The sequence below is a fragment of the Balaenoptera ricei genome, chromosome 3 (assembly GCF_028023285.1).
Source record: "Balaenoptera ricei isolate mBalRic1 chromosome 3, mBalRic1.hap2, whole genome shotgun sequence".
Classification (NCBI taxonomy): domain Eukaryota; kingdom Metazoa; phylum Chordata; class Mammalia; order Artiodactyla; family Balaenopteridae; genus Balaenoptera; species Balaenoptera ricei.
This window is the reverse complement of record NC_082641.1, coordinates 52,467,504-52,486,882: the sequence shown is the minus strand read 5'-3', so window position 1 is coordinate 52,486,882 and position 19,379 is coordinate 52,467,504. Positions and strand designations below refer to the sequence as shown.

General features: G+C 34.1%; 1 protein-coding gene across 5 annotated transcripts in view; it reads left to right on the top strand.

The window, feature by feature from the left end:
* Window positions 1–19,379, top strand: part of ADAMTS6 (ADAM metallopeptidase with thrombospondin type 1 motif 6) — a 269,849-nt gene that overhangs the window by 9,246 nt on the left and 241,224 nt on the right. For all 5 annotated transcript variants that reach the window (XR_009502323.1, XM_059916475.1, XM_059916474.1 and 2 more), the window contains exons 3-7: window positions 572–936; window positions 10,578–10,746; window positions 16,315–16,526; window positions 16,973–17,056; window positions 17,570–17,715. Coding sequence is in view for 4 of the 5 variants with exons in the window: in XM_059916475.1 (XP_059772458.1) it covers window positions 572–936; window positions 10,578–10,746; window positions 16,315–16,526; window positions 16,973–17,056; window positions 17,570–17,715 (976 nt within the window). In the remaining variant the exon portion in view is untranslated. The remainder of the gene's footprint in view (window positions 1–571; window positions 937–10,577; window positions 10,747–16,314; window positions 16,527–16,972; window positions 17,057–17,569; window positions 17,716–19,379) is intronic.

Sequence of the window (19,379 nt, the reverse complement as noted above, 5' to 3'; positions counted from 1 at the left end):
AATACCTAAGAGTGGAATTGCTGGGTCAGGTGGTAGTTCCGTGTTTAACTTTTTGAGGAACTGCCAGACCGTTTTCCAAAGTGGCTGCTGTATTTTACATTGTGACTGATAATTAAAAAAAAAAAAAAAAATTCTACAAGACTGTAGAGATTCTATATAAACTCTTTTGGATAACTTTCATAAACATATTTTATCTGAATGAAATTCTGTTCTTTTACATATGTGTACTTTTCACTGGTTTTTGTTTCAATATAAAATATTCATATTTACTGTAGAATTTAGCTTTTAGAATTCATGTCTTTAAAATTAGATTTAAAAAAGAAAAATAGCCTTTCAAAATAATTTTAGAATTTTTTTTAAGGAATGGAATATTTGGAACTTAATTCATTTTGAGATTTTTAAACTTCTACTCTTTCATTTTTGTTTACTATAACATTTTTTGTCCATACCTCACATATAATGATGCATAGTTTTAAGCAATATAGTTGTTTATACTGCTACTTCTTTGTTCTGTTAAATTTTCTTTTCTTCCATGTGTTTTTTCTGGATTCTCTGCCTTGTGATTACAAAGAGGAATTCCTGACTTATCTAGAACACTACCAGCTAACTATTCCAATAAGGGTTGATCAAAATGGAGCTTTTCTCAGCTTTACTGTGAAGAATGATAAGCACTCCAGGAGAAGACGGAGTATGGACCCTTTCGATCCACAACAGGCAGTATCTAAGTTATTTTTTAAACTTTCAGCCTATGGCAAGCACTTTCACCTAAACTTGACTCTCAACACAGATTTTGTGTCCAAACATTTTACAGTAGAATATTGGGGGAGAGATGGACCCCAGTGGAAACATGATTTTTTAGACAACTGTCATTACACAGGATACTTGCAAGATCAACGTAGTACAACTAAAGTGGCTTTAAGCAACTGTGTTGGGTTGGTAAGTAGATGTTATAATTTTAAATTTCTGATGGGGAGATAAATTCACAATATAAATGTCTTTCTTCAGATTAATAAAATATATACATATATATGTGTGTGTGTGTATATATATATATATATATATATATATATATATATATATACGGCTTATCTAGGGAAGGTAACATTCTAAAATTTTTTGTTATTTCTGCTGCCTTTGCTTTTGATAATCTTTTTTATAACGTTTGCATTGACTTTTCAAAGTAAGAACAATTTTTAAAGCCCTATATTATTAGTAGAAGAATGAATGAAACCTCACGTTTTCTTTTAGAGTTACATTTTTCTGTTCAAATAAGATATCCTTAATGCATAAAAAAAACTCAGTCATTATGAGGAGCTTAAGGGTATTGTATGTATGTATATATATATTATGGCAGGAAACCATGACATGGATTGCCTCCTTAGGTCTCTTTCTATACTATCTTTCTCTGGTAATCAACATAGCTTAAAATTACTTATGACCTACTTATGTTTATAAGTTCTTGAAGAAAAATCTTTTATATCAATGTCTCTTTATGAAATAATTTTCCCTATATTTATCTGAAAATTGATAATAAATCTTATTTTACTTAGAAATTGGATTTCAAGAGTATAGGTTCTAGCCTGGGCATTTGAGTCCATTCTAGTCTAAAGGTAAATACATAGTTCAAGGTGGCACATAGTAATGGTTGTAGAACAAAGCATGTTCTTCTACTTCTACTTCCTCTAGTTCACACTTCCTTTACTGCTTTTATCCTGTTCAGGCTAGTATAGATGTTTCATTAAAGCTTTATCTGTTTAAAAGATTACACACATTTTGATGCTCAACTCACATTTTCAGAAGCTGTTTTTCTTCCTTACTCTATCACGTCCATATCCTCATTTTTACTTCAGTATAAACAACTACATAATTAGAGTTGGGTTTAAATAGTTCTAAATTTAGAAGGAGTTTTAAGAACCACCCAGTGGAGAAAAATTTTCACTATAGGTATATATAAGAATTTGCTCAGATTATCTATTTTCTTTAACTATTAATAAGTCAAAATGATTACTTGGATTTTAATATTTGGGTTTAATTCCTATAAAATAGACACATTGAATACATTCCTCACTAGCTTCTTTCTCTATAAGCAGTGTTAAGCTTTATATACAAAAGAGATTTATCTTTTTGAATAAAGATAAATTATCCAAAATAAATCTGTTTTAAAACTTCTTACATGTTAAAATGACATTTGCTGTTAAGTACAATAGAAAAATACTGTTCCTAGTCATTGACCAAGCTCTTTAAATTTGGCATTAACATTAATTATGCCACTGATAATTTTAACAGGGTGATGAAGTGAGCAGATTTGAGATTTAGGGGAAAAAAACTGATTCCATTGTGAGATTTGAGGGAAGAGGAGCAATTGGAAATATGAAGATAAGTTAGATCATGTAGGAGATAATGAAGGCCTATAGCAAGGCTATGGCACTGGGAATGGAGAAGATACAAAGAATTTGCACCACATTTTGGTGAGAAAATTTATAGGATTTGTGTCATTAATTTTTCTTCGCTGGCATATAGTACATAGTAGATATTTAATAATACTTTTTAAAATTGAAATATCATTGAACTGGGTGTGGGATGAAGGAGAGAAGGTAATTGAAGTTGATTGAGGTTTCTCTTTTTGATGAGACTGTATATGAATTTACTAGCAGAGAAAGGGAATGGTAGTGGAATGTTGGATTAGAAAGGAAGATGAAGAAAGTGATTCTGATATAGTAAATGTGAAGAATCTGAAGAAATAAAGGTTAAAGATGTCTAGTTGGCTTTTGGGAAATATAGCTCTGAAATTTAGAAGAGAATTTAATTCTGGAAACAGTTGAGAATTGCTGATATAAGTGACTACTGATGAAATGGTGAAAGATGTTGATGAGGGAAAAGTGAGAAGAAGTTTGTAAATGGAAACTTTTCTATACTTAGGGGGATAGTGGAGTGTCATTCATCTATTTTTTATCCTCATTGAGACCTTCTGTGTGTCTTATTCTCTCTTATTTCTATTCGTTAACACCTGTTTTACTTTGCTTCCTATTGAAACTGCATGGTCCATGTTGACTCACTTTTTTTGTTGTTGTTGTTAATTTTTATTGGAGTATAGTTGCTTTACAATGTTGCTCGATCTAGGTGTGGTCTGCCAGGTTTGTCCACTAAAGTTACTATTTCCCCTTGGCAACTAATAAGGAATTTGTGAGCAGATACTTTGTGAGCAGATACTATGTAAATATCCTATTCTTCATCTCACTTTTACCCACCAGTTTTAGTAACCCTCACCTTCATTCTTATTTTATATCATGTTACATTTTTAATCAAATGGAATATGTAAACAAGTTTTTCTAAAATCCCACTTTTCTAAGGCCCCTTTTAACCAATTCTGTTTTTAATTGTTCTATGTAAAATAGTTTTCAATATAGAGATCATTAGTGTTTTCTAATCATACTTCCTTACCCATAGTTTCAGTTTTACAATGCTTGCACCACTCAAAGGAAAAAATTCCTAACATTATAATCTATCAGTTGTTTAAAATAATGTTACTTTTTAGTTTGCTTTATATTTGAACCATGGCTTTCTTATTTAGGTTTTGTTTTTCTGGAGTTTCTAGTTACTTTTATTTTGTCTTATTGAGAAAAAAAAATATGATTTCTTTACCAACTGATCAGTTTCATCCAGTTCCTTAGTCCTTATACCTATTGCTTGGACTATATTCCATTCTTCTTTGGAGGCATTTTTCTTGGAGTGTATGGGTTAATTAATTTCTTGAGCTATTACACTTCTCTCATCTTGGGATTTCTTTTTTCCTAGGTTAGTTCCACATCTTCTTCTTTCTGAGTTTACATCCTGGTTTTGTTGGAGAACATCTTCAAGTAATTACCTCAGAAAAGGTGCCTGAGAAGTAAAATTTCTGAGTCCTTGCCTATTTGAAAGTGACTTTATGTTACCCTCATGTTTGGTTAATAATTTAGTTGGATATAGAATTCTAGGTTTAAAAATAGTTTTCCTTCAGAACCATGGATGGTAGAATTGGAAAAGGGAAATATGGTGTATCAAATTTATCTCTATGGTTTTATATCTTAGGAAAAGATTTAAAGAGCTAAAAAAAATTGGCATTGATACATTTTGGGTGGCAGATAGAAGTCTGCTTCTTGTTCTTTTCCTCTTCTTTAAAAAAACTTTTTTTTTTCAAAATGATATGCTTTTCTCCTTATCCTTCCTGTTTCAAGAATTTTATAAATAATGTGGTAAGCTGTGGGTCTTCTTTCCTGACCCCTATTTTGTATTTGATGGGTGATTTCAATTTAAAGACCCTCCTTCAACTTAGAGAAATTTAAAAAAATATTTCCTTAGTGATTTTATCTCCTTGTCCCTCACCACCCCATTCTGTAATTGGTTTTCTGCTTCTCTTATCTCTCTTTTCCCCCTTTTTTTTTTTCTGTTCTGAGTTCTATGAGCTTTTCCCACTTTTACTTTCTTTTTCTTTAATTGATTTAAAAATTATAGCACAGTCATATTTCTAATTTTCAACAGATCTTTCCTGCATTGTTTCTTTCTTCATATTTTGTTCTTATTTGATGAAAAATGATTTTCTTCTATCTCTCTAAGATACTAAAGACTGTAAACCTAGTTAAAAAAGACCAATGACCCCATTAGACTTTCTGTTCATTTAGTTACGTTCATAGTTGCTTCTCTACTTTTTCCATTATTAATTCATCCATTCACCAAGTGCTTATAAGTACCTACCATGTAACAGGCACTGTTCCAGGTGCTAGGAGGACAACAGTGAACAAAACAAGAATCCCTGTTATCATATAGCTTGCATTCTAGTGGAAGAGATACACAATAAGATAAATAAATAAAAATCATAATATGTTGGATACTGACAAGTTCTAATGTAGAAAAAATATTGAGTAAAGACCTTAAAAGGAATGAGGAAAGGAATACTGACATCTGAGGGATAAGATTTCCAGGTGGAAATCTTCATGTACAGAGGTCTGATATGAGAGTGTTTGAGGAACAGCAAGAAGACTACCATGGCTAGAGCTAAGTGAGAGAGAGGAAGAGTAATGGAAGGTGAGGTTAGAAAGAAAACTTGGGGGCCAGTTGTTAGGTTTTAGAGGACACAGTTAGGATAGAATCAATGATGATTCCAAGCTTGGGGCCTGAGCAACTAGCAGAAAATAGCAGCCATCACATGAGATGAGAAAGACTCAGACATTAACTGAGATGGAAAAGTTGTAGGAGGAGTAGGTTGGGGGGTGGTATATATCATAACTTCAGTTAGACATGTTAAACTTGAGATATTGTATAGGATGCGGGGTATGCAAGCCTGGAGTTCAGGAGAGAGATGTGAGTTATGAAGTTATTTTGGGAGTCATCTATATAAATATAAATGACATTTAAAGCCAGGAGATTATATGAAATTGCTTAAGGGAGAGTATATGTAGAATAAATAAGAGGTCTAAGGACTGAGCCTTTGGGTGCTTCAAGGGGTTAGGGAGGTCGGAAAGATGTGGAGGGGACAGCAAAGGACAGTGGAGTAAGAAGGTTGAAGGGAAACCAGGCAAATATCCTAGAAGCTAAGAGAAGGAAGTATTTCAAGGGAAAAATGCTGCTGAGTCAAAATAAGAGTCTGACTGAAAACCAATCATTGAATTTAACAGTGAAGAAGTTATTGATGACCTTGGCAAAAGCAGTTTTGGTGAAGTCATAGTGGGGTTTGGAAAAGAGGCAAAAGCCTGATGCGAGTAGGTTTAAGAAGGAATGGGAGAAGAGTAAAGAATATATAGACAATTATTTTGAGGACTTTAGGAAAAGCAAGAAATGATCAGTTGCTGCAGGCAGAAGTGGGAGTCTTTATCATTTTGTTTTATAAAAATGAGAATGGTTGTGTAAAGAGAAGAGAAATTTCTGGAGTGAATTGTTTGATAGGCGAGAAGGGATGAAATCATCTACATAAATCGAATAATTGTTCTTATCTAGGAGAATGGACAGTTCATCCATAATAACAGGAAATAATATAGAATATATGGACATGAGATGCAGGTAGGTTGGTATTTGTGGTTGTAGAAGTTTGCAGGAGGTTGTGTGCTGTTTTCTGTTGGAATGGAAGATGGAAAGATGAGGTGTTAGGGGATTAAGTAGAGAGGAGAAAGTATGAAATATTTATCCCAGAGAGCAGGATACTGAATGAACTAGAGAAACATAGTATAATTGCCATGAAGCGTCAAGGACACAGTTGAGATTACGATGATGAATTTAAAGCAAGACTAGTCTAAGATAAGATGGACAAGATAGTCAAAGGAGAGGAAGCCAAGGAAGTGAGAGGACAGGGATTGAAGAGACCATCTATGTAAGTAGTTCTTAAGCTGGGGTCTATGGATAGAATTCAGGGGGTTTGTTAACTGGAATGGGGAAAATTTCATCTTTATCTTTACTAATTCTTAAGTGAAATTTAACATTTCCTTCAGTTAACAATATAGGTAACAAGCCAGTAAAGTAATAGCAGTACCTGTAACTTTGTCTTGATAGAAATGATATTTTCATATCGTGTTACAGTTTTTGCAGGTCCCTTAAAATATTATTTACGTTAATCACTATTGTGAAATTATAGTAGTTATTAGATCTATTGCAAAGCTTCTTATTTAAAGTGTTACAAAAAGGCATATGTATTACTATATTACATTTTTTAAATATTTTGATAACTGTATTTCATTACAATTGGCTTTATTTATAATCCTATATATTTCTTTTGCATTTAAGATATTATTCTGAGAAGTGGTCCCCAGGCTTCACCCCTAGACCTTCAGAGGGATTCAGGGCATGTGCACACACACAAATTTTAAGAACAAATGATATAAGAAGATACTGAAGTCAACAATTATTCAGGAGTGGTATTGCAGAGGGTGACAGTGACCCAGAAGCTAAGATCTTTGAGGAATGAGGAAAGTGACTTTGGGTCAGTAGATAACTACAGCTAGCAGAGGGAGAAGGTGATGGTATGGGATTTGAAGGTGGTAAGGTTTTTTCTTTTTTTGGAGGAGAGAGGGATAATTGTTTAGAAATGGCAATGAGTACAAGAACTCTTAACCCTACCTCCAGGTCCAATAGGAGGTATGTAGGAGAGAAAGTAGCCACCATTCCAGAAGAATTACATTACATTACAGGGAAGAAAGAATGTTATCTAGGGCGATTCAGGTTTTTGTTTGAGCAAGATGAAGTGAACATTCACAGATGAGGCTGAGTGTATAGGAGATTTTGTATATAATCGACCTTGAGTTTGAGAGGGCACAGTAGAAGTGTTTTAAATGGTGAAGGGGGAAGTAGAAGATGGGATCAGAAAACATGATGTACTTAACCATATGGGGAGTAGAATCCAGGGGATGGATCTTGGGCGTTTTGGAGGGACTGGCATGACAAGGAAAGGGGGCATGATGAGATTAATCCTGATGGTCCTGAGGCCAACAGCGTAGAGGTGAGTGGGGATGCTGAGGCAAGTGGGAGTAGGGCTCTTGCTAGGCATGCACAGATTTCTGGGACCCCCACCTAACTCAGGTCCTCTATCATCTGGCCTCCAGCACCTTTCTAATCTCATAGTCATTTTACTCTTCCCTCCCTTTAGCCACAGTAGCTCCTTGCTGTTTCTCAAATACTGCATGCATGCTCCTACCCCGTTGCCTCTGCATTTGCCATTCCCACTGTCTGATCTGCTCTTTCCCAAGATATCTGTTTGGCATGCTCCTTCACTTTATTCAAGTTTCTGTTCAAATATCACCTTATTATAGAGGATGTTCCTGACCATCCTAAATAGTTTATATAATTCTCTCTGTCCTCTGATTACTTTCTGTCCTCTTACTGTTTTATTTTTCTTCTTGACATTTCTTACTACCTGATTGATTATTTATTTATATAATGAATGAATGACTTTTTTCTACCTCTTCCCACCAAAACGTAAGCCCCATGATAGAGCCAGAACTTTGTTTTTTTCACTTTTGTATTCCCACCACCTAGAACAGTACCTGCCGTGTGATAGTGTGATAGGCACTCAAAACATACTTGGTGAATGAATAGACAAAGTTAGAAGCACTCCTCAGGGGACTTCCCTGGTGGTCCAGTGGTTAAGACTCTGTGCTCCCAATGCAGGGGGCCTGGGTTCGATCCCTGGTCGGGGAGCTAAGATCCCACATACCGCAACTAAGCCCACGTGCCGCAACTAGAGAGCCTGCATGCTGCAGTGAAGACCGAGCACAGCCAAAATTAATTAATTAATTTTAAAAGAAAAAGAAGAAGCAACCCTCAGAGGATAAGGGAATGATAGTGGCTAAGAGTCCAATCTCCAAAGATAGTTGAGTGAATTTGTTACTTAGCTTTGCTCAGTATAGGTTTCTCATCTGCCAAGTAGACCTGATAGTAGTACTTACTTCATAGAGCTATTAAGATTAAATGAGATAATGAGTGTAAACATTTTACAGAGTACCTAACTCTGGATTTTCTTCCAAGGCCTTTCCGTTCTTGAAATTAGAGATTTTATTTACTTACCAAGTTTCTGACTCTATTTTTCTCCAGCAACCTGAGTTTTTTGCTGAGGACCTTTTGACATCTTCTGCCCACAATCCAGCATCACATGACTTTAGTGCTCGGCCCTTTCTGGGCAGTACTCTAGACACTTATCAAAACTTCTTATACAAGCCCTCTCTTCTGCATGCGTCCTCTTTTCTTCAGGAGCCTTGCTCAGTTTGCTATTACTTTGTTAATCTTGATGGTAAAGTAATTCATGATCAGGTATTAGAGTTTGTTACTGGCGTATTATATTATTCCTGTCAGTATTTGCATTTAATTTAGGGACTAATATCCTTAAAGTAAAGCAAACAGTGGTGAAAATAACGTGAAGTGACTAGGTCTGCTTTTTTGTTTTTTGCATTGTTTAGCTCATTTCATGTAGGTGGCTGCCAACTTCATCTGTAAGTTAGAGCAGCTCTGATTATGTCTTATTTTTCTTTCCAAGCATGTGGTACTTAGCATGAATTTCCCTAAACAGAATCATAGAGGTTTAGATTCAAAGGGATCTTACAGATTATCTGGACCAGAGGTTTTTGGCTTTTTTTTTTCTTTTTAAATCGGCAAAATTCTTTTCTCAAATGAAATGTTATGTGGAAACTTAATATATAGATTATTAAAAGCACAGCTGATTCCTAATCCCAGGAATCCAAGCCCTGTAGGTCTACCTTTGTTGTCTGGGGCAGTCCCCTAAGGGCACTTCCATGGAACCCTTAGGGCTCCCTAGAGTGCTGTTTTAAAACCACTAATTTACACCAACCCTTTCATTTTTCCAGCTGAGGAAATACGCTCAGAGAGTTTATGTTTTATCCAGTGTTACAGGGTAAATTAGTTGGGTTAAGAACAGTCCTCACATGTGCCATTCTTAGGAAAACACTATTAGACAAGGATGGAAGTTCTTATTTCTGATGTACATAACTTACTATCTCATTTCCTTTAATCAGCAAATTTTATTTGCTGTATATACTACATATGAGACATTTTCTATGGGTGTAACTGATACCAAGAAACCCTTTCTTTAAGAGAGCAAATAGTATGGTTGGGAAAATAAAACATGCAGTTGGAAAGTTATACCAAATTTAAATACAGATTCAAGACTTGAGATGCAGCAAAACAGAATAGAATTAATTAAAAATAAATGATACCAATAATAAGCTCTGTTGGAGATCAGAGGAGGCTGAAGCTACTGCAGTTGGACTGAAAAAAGTTTTAAAGAGGAGCTATGACTGAGCTAAGTAGGACTTGGCTAAGTAAATAGATATAAGGCAATATAATACTGTAAATAAGAGCAGAGCTTTGTGGGAATACCAGTGCCTTCACTTACCTCTATATAATACTGGGCAGGTGCTTAACCTCTGAACCTATTACTTCATCTGCAAAATGGGGATGTATGGGACATATATGAATTAAGGACATATATACTGGTGTAACATAGAACTTTAAATGGGAGTAGTTTATCACAATAGTTTATTTCTCCCTTATGTGTGTCTAGATTGGACAGGTTTCCATGAGGTCAGTCAGGGACCCATGTTCTTTCTCTTTTGGCTTCCACCTTTCCTAGGTCTTTTCTCAGAGAGAGTAGAGAATTCCACTGGAGAGGTTCTCGGGGGTTGGGCCTGAAAGTGGTATATGCTCTGCCTATTTTCTATTGGCCAAAACTCAATTACAAAGCTATACCTAAACACATAGGAGTCAGTTAAGTTGTGTGCACAATTTGGAAAGGAAATAAGTCTTAGTGAACATACAGAGGTCTCTGCTACCTCACATCGTTATTGGGAAGATTAGGGGAAATAATGTATGTGTTATGCTTAGTACAGGGCATAGCATGTAAAGATATTTAGACATCCTTTTTAAAGAATAGGAAAATTTATATAATGTTTTGCTGAGTATAGATAATTCACTAAATTTCTATTAACATGTGTTTTAACCTCCTTTTTGGAGAGGTATCAGTTTATTTTTGACTCCTGGTAATACTACTAATTAATATTTAAAATGATTCTTCTTGGTAAATTCTTTGTTTCCTTTTCTTTTAGCATGGTGTTATTGCTACAGAAGATGAAGAATATTTTATTGAACCATTAAAGAATACCACAGAGGACTCCAAACATTTTAGTTATGAAAATGGCCATCCTCATGTTATTTACAAAAAGTCTACCCTTCAACAACGGCATCTATATGATCACTCTCATTGTGGGGTTTCGGGTGAGTGTGGGGCTTTTAGAAAGTATAGTCTTGTATTGCCAGTTTCTTCTGGCACGTAAGGTAAGATTAATAATAAAAGTAAATAGGAATTTGAGTAATTAGAATGATAATGTCCAGAGTCCTCTTAAAAGATGTCACCTATTGATAGTTTTAAGTCAGTTTTGGAAGCTCTTAAGAAGTCCGTAAGATACAAACCTGTGTAAAATTTGATAGTTTTTTCTTTGAAGGGGAAACCTTATTTTATCCAGGTAATAGTTACAGCTTTCATGCACAGGTGTTCCATAGTACTCTGTGCTGTTTGGTTTGCCTGATATTTTTATGCTAGTGGTAGGAATCTAAACATTTGAATGAGACTTGAAGAGTCTTAAAGGTAGTATTCAAAGATAGTGTAAGTTGGAGTACTATAGAAATACATAATAGGGACAACAAACCTAGCCTTTAGTGGTCAAAGAAGGCTTCAGGGAGGAAGTGACATTTAAGCTAAGGGAGTAATGGGTAGAGTGTTCCATATAAAGGGAATAGCCTTTACAAAGGTTCTGAAACAAAAGAGAGAATGTCACATTCCAGGAACTGACAGTTCATATAACTGGATATTAGAGAAGGGGTGAGATTCATAGTGGTTGGTGGGGAGTGGTTGTGAGAGGTGAAACTGGAGAGATAAAAAGTGGCCAAATCACAAAGGACTTGTAAACCGTGTCGAGGAGTTTATCTTCAGTATACTGGAATCCCACTGAAAGGTTTTATGCAGTAGAAATCACATGATCAGATTTGGGTTTTAAAAAGATTACTCTGGCAACCATATGGAGACTGATTTAGAGACGAGAAAGACTAGGGTAGGGGGTTAGGAGGCTGTTTAGTCTAAAGATTAGAAAGCTTAGAGAAATAGAGGATATAGCATAGCATAGTAGAAAGAACATGGGCTTTGGCATACTTGTGGACAAATTACCCAACCTCTCTGAGTACTCCTTTCAGCGCACATTAGTTACTCAGTACAATGGTAGCTATCATTATTATTGGGATGACTTTTTCTAGCATTTAAAGAGCCACTATATTAAAAAAAAAAAAAAAAAGGAGTAGATTTATTCCATGTAGTTCTAGTAGCTGAAACTAGGAGCAGAATATTTCAGAAGGGGATTTCAGCTCAATACAGAGAAGAGTTCACCAACAAGTAAATTTAATAAAAAATAGAATGGGTTCAACAGGTAGATTTGTAAAAATGGAATGGGTTGCCTTGTGATTTAGTGAATGCATCACCCTCTTGTTTCTTCTCTGTATCCTTATAGGCTCTTTTACTTCTGCTTCAAGTACAAGTGTTCTTTGAAGTTCTCTTCTCAGCTGAAGTTCTCATTCTCCATACTCTCTTCTTGAGTAATCTCTGAGGCTTTTAATTATGGGAGGTTCTTGTTGGTCAAGAATAATTGGTACTAGAAAAAGGTCACTTAAAGTGAATCTAGTTGAGCTATGAAATACAGTATCATGGTAAATAATGAAAAAAGGTTTGATTTGTCTTTGAAATGAATAAAGAAGCTAAACATTATGCAAATAGTTTCTCTTATATTTAACAAAATTTAGGCTATAAGTACAACTTTATATAAATTTTTTAAAAACTAGGATTCAAATATTTAGCTGTTTATTGTTATATAATTTTCCCACCATTTTTTCCACAACATGATGTTTAAAGATCACCTTTTGCAAAAATATTTAAAGATTTCATCATGTTCTGAAAGGTATCTCTTAACTGTTTGAGATTCAGGTTATCCTCTTTTGAAGTGCCTATTTCATTACTAACTGGTATTTACCAGGCAGAGCCTTATTTTTCAATGGTTTAGGCATGAATCAGGCAGTTCTCCAAATCTACTTTTATTGCCATCATAGACCACTGTAATGACTTTCTATCTAGTCTTCCTATCTCCAGGTTTGTCCTTTTCTGTCTTTAGTCAAGTCTATCTCCTAATTCTGGCTTACACACCTTCACTGGCTTCCCAATAGTGGAATTATAGTAGTAGCTCCCTAAATTCCATGGGAATGTCACTAGATGTTATTGGGGAAAAAATCACTTTAGGTTTAATAAGTTTGAGAAATGTCTGGTTAAGAACTACCTTAATTGTGATACTAGCTCAACAGTGTCGTTCAAGTGAGATGTGCATTTATAGGCATACATTGCCAGTTAATCTGTTAATCAGGAACTCAAGTTTATATCAGAATATAAGATATGAAAACCCTCTTGACAGTGGGTATTTTTATCTCATATTCAAATATGAATTTTCCCATTCTAATTAGATTTAAGCTATTGATTAAAAATTTTTTATGAAAGTAATATCTGTTCTTTGTAGAAATTTTAGAAAATACAGGATAAAAAGAAAAATAAAAAAGAAGATGAAAGTTGCTCTTTTACCACCCAGAGATAACTGAATGTTCTTATAGTCTCTTCATATAGATATTATTTTGTCTTTATACCTGCATTATCTACTTATGTATTTATTAAATAAATATTAATTTAGCATGCACATGCAAGACTATTCTCAGTGCTGGGATGCAGTAACAAATAAAGCAGGAAAAGTCCTTACTCCAAGGGATCTTATATTCTAGTGAAGAGAGACAGTTAACTAAATAAGCTTTTAAACAAACATATAAATACATGGCCAACCGTCAAGAAGTAGTAAGTGAGTAATGAAAAATAAACCAGATCAGGGACTTCCCTGGTTGTCCAGTGGTTAAGAATCCGCCTTCCAATGCAGGGGATGCAGGTTCGATCCGTGGTCCGGGAACTAAGGTCCCACATGCCACGGGGCAACTAAGTCCTCGCGCCGCAACTACTGAGGCTGTGCGCTCTAGAGCCTGCAGGCCGCAGCAAAAGATCCCTCATGCTGCAACGAAGATCCCGCATGTCGCAACTAAGACCCGATGCAGCCAAATAAATAAATAAATATTAAAAAAAAGAAAGAAAAATAAACCAGATCAGTGAGATAATTTTGCATGGCTGTATATATTAAAAATATTTTGAGATTGATCAAAAACTCAAAATTATATTTCAGATGACAGAGATCTATGTACTTGGCTTTGGGGGAAAAGTTCTTTATTGCATATGTTTGTGGAGGAACGTTTTCTTTAACATTCAGTACTCAATCCAAAATTAAACTGAGCAAAGCACATGTAATGAGTATCATTTGAACTACTAATCTCTATTTTGAAACAAAATAAAACAAGTCAGTTGTGTATTTTATTTTAGACTAAAAGAGATATTCATTACAGATCATTAAACTTAACGTTAAGCAGTCAGTTGACAATTATAAAATGTAGATATTGTTTTGTAATGATCTAATCATGTGGGAAAGATTTTAATCTTTAGAATGAAACTAAAGATGTTATCTTTTTAGATTTTATTCATTCAGTATGCATGTGTGTATATTACATATATTTATCAGACTACAAATCTTTTGAGTATAAGGATTATATCTTTTCATTTATGAATGTCCATCAAAGACACTGTATATATATATTTCTGATGGAGCAATAGCCAAGCAAACTAACAATTAAAAAGCTAAAAAGTTGAAAATTGTGAATATGATGATAACAGCAGCTACCTTATACTAAATCCTATCAAATGAGAAACACTATTGCTAAGTGTTTATGTTGCCCAATCATGGTCTAATTCTTTATACAATACTTTAAATAAAATAAGGAGAAATTGAATGAGAGTGAAAATTATCAAAATAATGGAAATTCTATCCTGTATTTAGACATTTAAGCTGTCCAGCCAGAGGAAGGAGAAGACTAGGCATGATTTGAATACATGAGTGGTTTCATGATCACAGAAAACTGAGCAAGAGAAATTGGAGTAATGTTAATGCAGAAAAGATTTGGCTGTCTCATAATGATATTACCACAAACCCAATGGCTTAAGCAATACACTTTTATTATCTCACATTTTCTGTGGACCAGGAATCTGTGTATGTATAGGTTATTTATTTAACCTCAGCCAGGGCTGGGTTCTTATCCAGAGTCTTTACAGGGGAAGAATTCACTTCCTCACGCCCATGGTTGTTGGCAGCATTCAGTTCCTTGCTGTCATAGGACTGAAAACTTTAGTTTCTGGCTGGTTGTTTGCCAGAGGCCACCTGCAGTGCCTAGGAATGTACAATTCACCAACTTGGTTGTTTCCTTCCTCTAAGTCAGCAAGGGAATGACTTTAGTAAGATGCTACAATATTATGTAACATAGGTATGTAGTCATATACATGTAATCATGTACATCCCATTATCTTTCCTGTCTTCTGTTGGTTGGAAGCAAGTCACAGGTCCGGCTCATACTCAAGGGAGGAGATGAGGACACAGGAGGTTATGGGAGCCACCTTAAGAGTCTGTCTGCCACAATGGTCATAGGGGAATACTCACTGGCTGTCTTGGGGATATGCTATTGAATTAAGAAGTAGTATATTTCTGCCTCTCTTGACCTTTAGGAATAAAGACATTCTTTTAATTTATATGAGTTTCAAAAGTATTTGACTGATGCTTCTTGTGGTCTTTCCATCTCTTATTTCTTAAAATTTATAACTTCTCTCAAAGTAATTTTTAAAAGGGAAAGGCTGAAGAAAAACAGTATAGTGCCACTTTCTGTCAAGTAGATTATATAGATTACTCTTAACTTTTCGTCACTAAATTTTTCAGTAAGTGGCGGTTAGAAAGATTTCCTGTTCAATATAAGGATATGAAAGTGAGGTATACAGAGGACCTGTACTTGCTCAAGTTTATTAAATGAAGATGAATATAAATGAGGCAAGTGTTTACAAATGCCATAGTACTAAAAGTTTCCTCTGTGCTGAAGGACCAAATATCTAGAAATCAAAGGATAAAGCTGCAATCCACACTGAAATGTGGTTTAAAATGAGTCATGTCGGAATCGTTGTCTTTCAACTCTCAGTCTAATGCCATTGACCTCTAGGTTTCGGAAAAGGAATACTTTGGGTACTTTGTCAGGATAAATAGTTGTAGAATACAAAATTAAATGGAAAAGATAATTCACAGCCTTTTAGATTTGAGATTTCTAGAGCAGTATAGAATTGCTCTATTAAGATAGTTTAATAAAAGCATCTTACTTTAAAATAAATGCTCAAAAAGCATTTTAGGAATAGATTTTTGCAACATTAATATTCTTCATCAGAACTGTCTTAGGCTGTTTAGAAAGTCAATGCTTTAGTTGCTTTTTAAACAACTCTAAATGATTCTTTTAAAGTACATATTCTAAATTTAAAAGTATTATGACATAATCACTCACTGGAAAAATATGAAATGATTATTTGAAGATTCCTTTTTTAAAGTAAACTATTAGATTTATTTTGTTTTGTTTTCATGAGCAGTTGAATGTTATTAATTTTTTCAGGTAATATGATTATTTTGAAAAATTTGAAGTTTAATTTTTTCACTACTGCATTTCCTCATCCCCTTCCCTCACTTTGAAAAATCTTAGTGTGTTAGAGAATTTATGAGAAGTATGTCTACATGAAAACTCCATGAATAAATACGTTTAATTAGTGAACCTATGTGAACTAGATAATTGTTTTTATTGTAGACCTCCTAAGAAGTGGCAAACCTTGGTGGTTGAATGACACATCTGCTTTTCCTTCTTCACTACCAATTAATGGCATACATATCCACCAGAGACAGAAGAGATCAGTAAGCATTGAGCGGTTTGTGGAGACATTAGTAGTGGCAGACAAAATGATGGTGGGCTACCATGGCCGCAAAGACATTGAACATTACATTTTGAGTGTGATGAATATTGTAAGTTTGATCCCTCTATATAATTTTTAACTTAATAGTTTGTTATGGTTTTTGACTAAGGTCATGGATTTTTATTGTGAAATAATGATTTTGAGAATTAACTCATCAAAAGTTAGAAAGAATCGATCTATTACTTTTTCAGTTCCATAGAAAATAAATTTAAAGGTGACCTTATTGTTCATTTAGATCAGCTCACCCTCTTAATTAATTACTATGTTGTAATTCACCTTTAGGAGACAATTTTTCTTGAAGTAGACTTGTATAACAGATCTTTTACCAAGGCATCTTGAGGGTAGAGTTCTAAGTGATATGGGATAAAAGAATCTTTTTATATAAGCAGTGGTTAAATGGATGAAAAATTGTTTTACCGCTTTAAAAATAAAATCAAACAATCACCTTATGATTTTTGTCTGACTTTGTGTCTTTTCTTATTTTCTGGAGGTCAGGTTGCCAAACTTTACCGTGATTCCAGCCTAGGAAACGTTGTGAATATTATAGTGGCCCGTTTAATTGTTCTCACAGAAGATCAGGTAAGAATGAGTTAGTTTATAAATCTAAAGCTCTTAACAGACAGACTGTAGAATTATGTATTAAAGAATAATATATTTTATTATTGTTCCTCTTAGAAAGTTCTAGTTGACTATGACTTTCAGCTCTAAGCATTTAATATTTTAAGCAAATTTGAGTTTACAAGAATATACCTCTTATGTCATGTTAAAGCTATATGTATGTGTGTTAGCTATATGTTTCAGCATAAAGATGAGCATTTGCATGGCAGACCTTATAACAGTGGTTTTGGTTGGTTTTGTAGGCTGATAATCACATATATTCACATTATCATTAAAGCTGGAACTGGAAAGAATGTCTGTTCAATAATACACTAAGTTAATTCTAGGTCAAATATTACAGAGATAAAAATTGGCAAGAGGTTATTCCTAGAAACCACTACTTCTAATTATAGTCCCACTTTAGCCTTCAAAAGTTTTAACAACTGACCTTAGTAATTTGTTTGGAACATTTCTGGTATGCATGTTGTATTGCAGCCAAACTTGGAGATAAACCACCATGCAGACAAGTCCCTCGATAGCTTCTGTAAATGGCAGAAATCCATTCTCTCCCACCAAAGTGATGGAAACACCATTCCAGAAAATGGGATTGCCCACCACGATAATGCAGTTCTTATTACTAGGTATGGTTTGTTGCAAGTATTTTACCTTTGATTATTGTGTTTGATATTGTAACTATATTTGGTCCTATCTAAAGCCTCATTCAGGTAATGAGTATAGAGAAAGCAAAATGGTAATTTATTATTCACCACTGAGAAAGAATATACTGCAGTATTGTTGTGTTTGCATTAAATGAACCAAATAAGAGAAAAGATTTAGCATTGACTTAGAAATTTAATATATATCTTTTCTTCTACTAAGGTCTATTCATAAATTTTAACTGGAAGCACATATATGTTTTGTTAATTGAACAAAATACATGCTAAAATCAAGATTGAAAAGTATGAGAAAAATCTGTTTTAAACATAAAAATGGGTCATCACTCTTGGTTATAAAATATATTAATTAGTCTTACCTCCAAATTGTTAAAAGGGAGGAGGACATCGGTGGTTACTCAGTTTACTTAGATGAATGTTTATTTAATTTAAAATATTTTAATTAAGAGATATAAAGAAGCATATTTACTATACTATATGTTGAATAGCTTTTCTCTCAGGCAAAATTATTACTTGATGATAACCCAATGAATTCATATATTTCTTTCCTTTTTTATAAAACTGTATTCAGATCCATTTTCTCCTTACTCTCCAACAAAAATTCTGTGAAGTAGATATTCTTATTATTTTTCCCATGTAAGAAATGAGGAGACCAGTTCAAAATATTTAAGTGAAAGAGCAGGGCTCAAGCCCTGGTGATCCTGTCTTCTTTGATTATACTTTGCTGTCTGTCTTAACTTTTTAATACTCTAATCATGGTTGGTTAGAACCATGCTTAAATCATTTAAAGATGCTTGTCTTTTGATCTCTTATTAGTATTTAAAAATGAAAACAAGTAATAACAGATAAGCAAAATGGGAGCGTTATTCTATCTTGGCTAAGTGGATTATTTCTTTTAATTTGCACGGCAGTATTTAACATATGCGTCATCTGTGGTGTGCCCATTGACTGACTCCACATTAGACTCTGTGGAGGGGGAGTATAAAGTATACAGGATCAGAATCTTGAGACCCAGTAAGATAATGTGAATTTAGCATTTTGAAAAATGTTCCTGTTAACTGAGTTGTAGAGTTAAAGTTTCTGAGTTCATGTATTTTTTTACAGTTACACTTATTTTAATTGACTTCATCTACCTCACATTGTAAACCAAAAAACTTTGATTATGATATGCCTGCTGAATAAAACCAACATTTTAAGGTTCTATATTCATATGTGTTGACATGTCAGTCTGATAAATTCTGCAATTCCTCAGGTCTTGTGGTCTGGAATGGTTTCCAAATATATTTGAGGAGTTAAAAATATACTAGGAATTGTGCAAATATAGAAACTTTTGTGTAAAAATATATATGATATGATTAGTTTCAATGAAATTACTAGAGGAAAATATCTGTTATATATGTTTAACAGAATGATCACAGATATTTGCATTGGCATCTGTACTTATATTTATAAAACTCTACCTCTCCGCAAAAAAGGCAATGCCCAGTGGGCTTTTGATGCTTCATTTTTTTATTATTGTATCTGCATTGGATTTAAAAATTTTTTTTTTTTAAACCAATTTATTTATTTATTTGGCTGCACTGCACCATGCTGCACAGTTTGCGGGATCTTAGTTCCCTGACCAGGGGTTG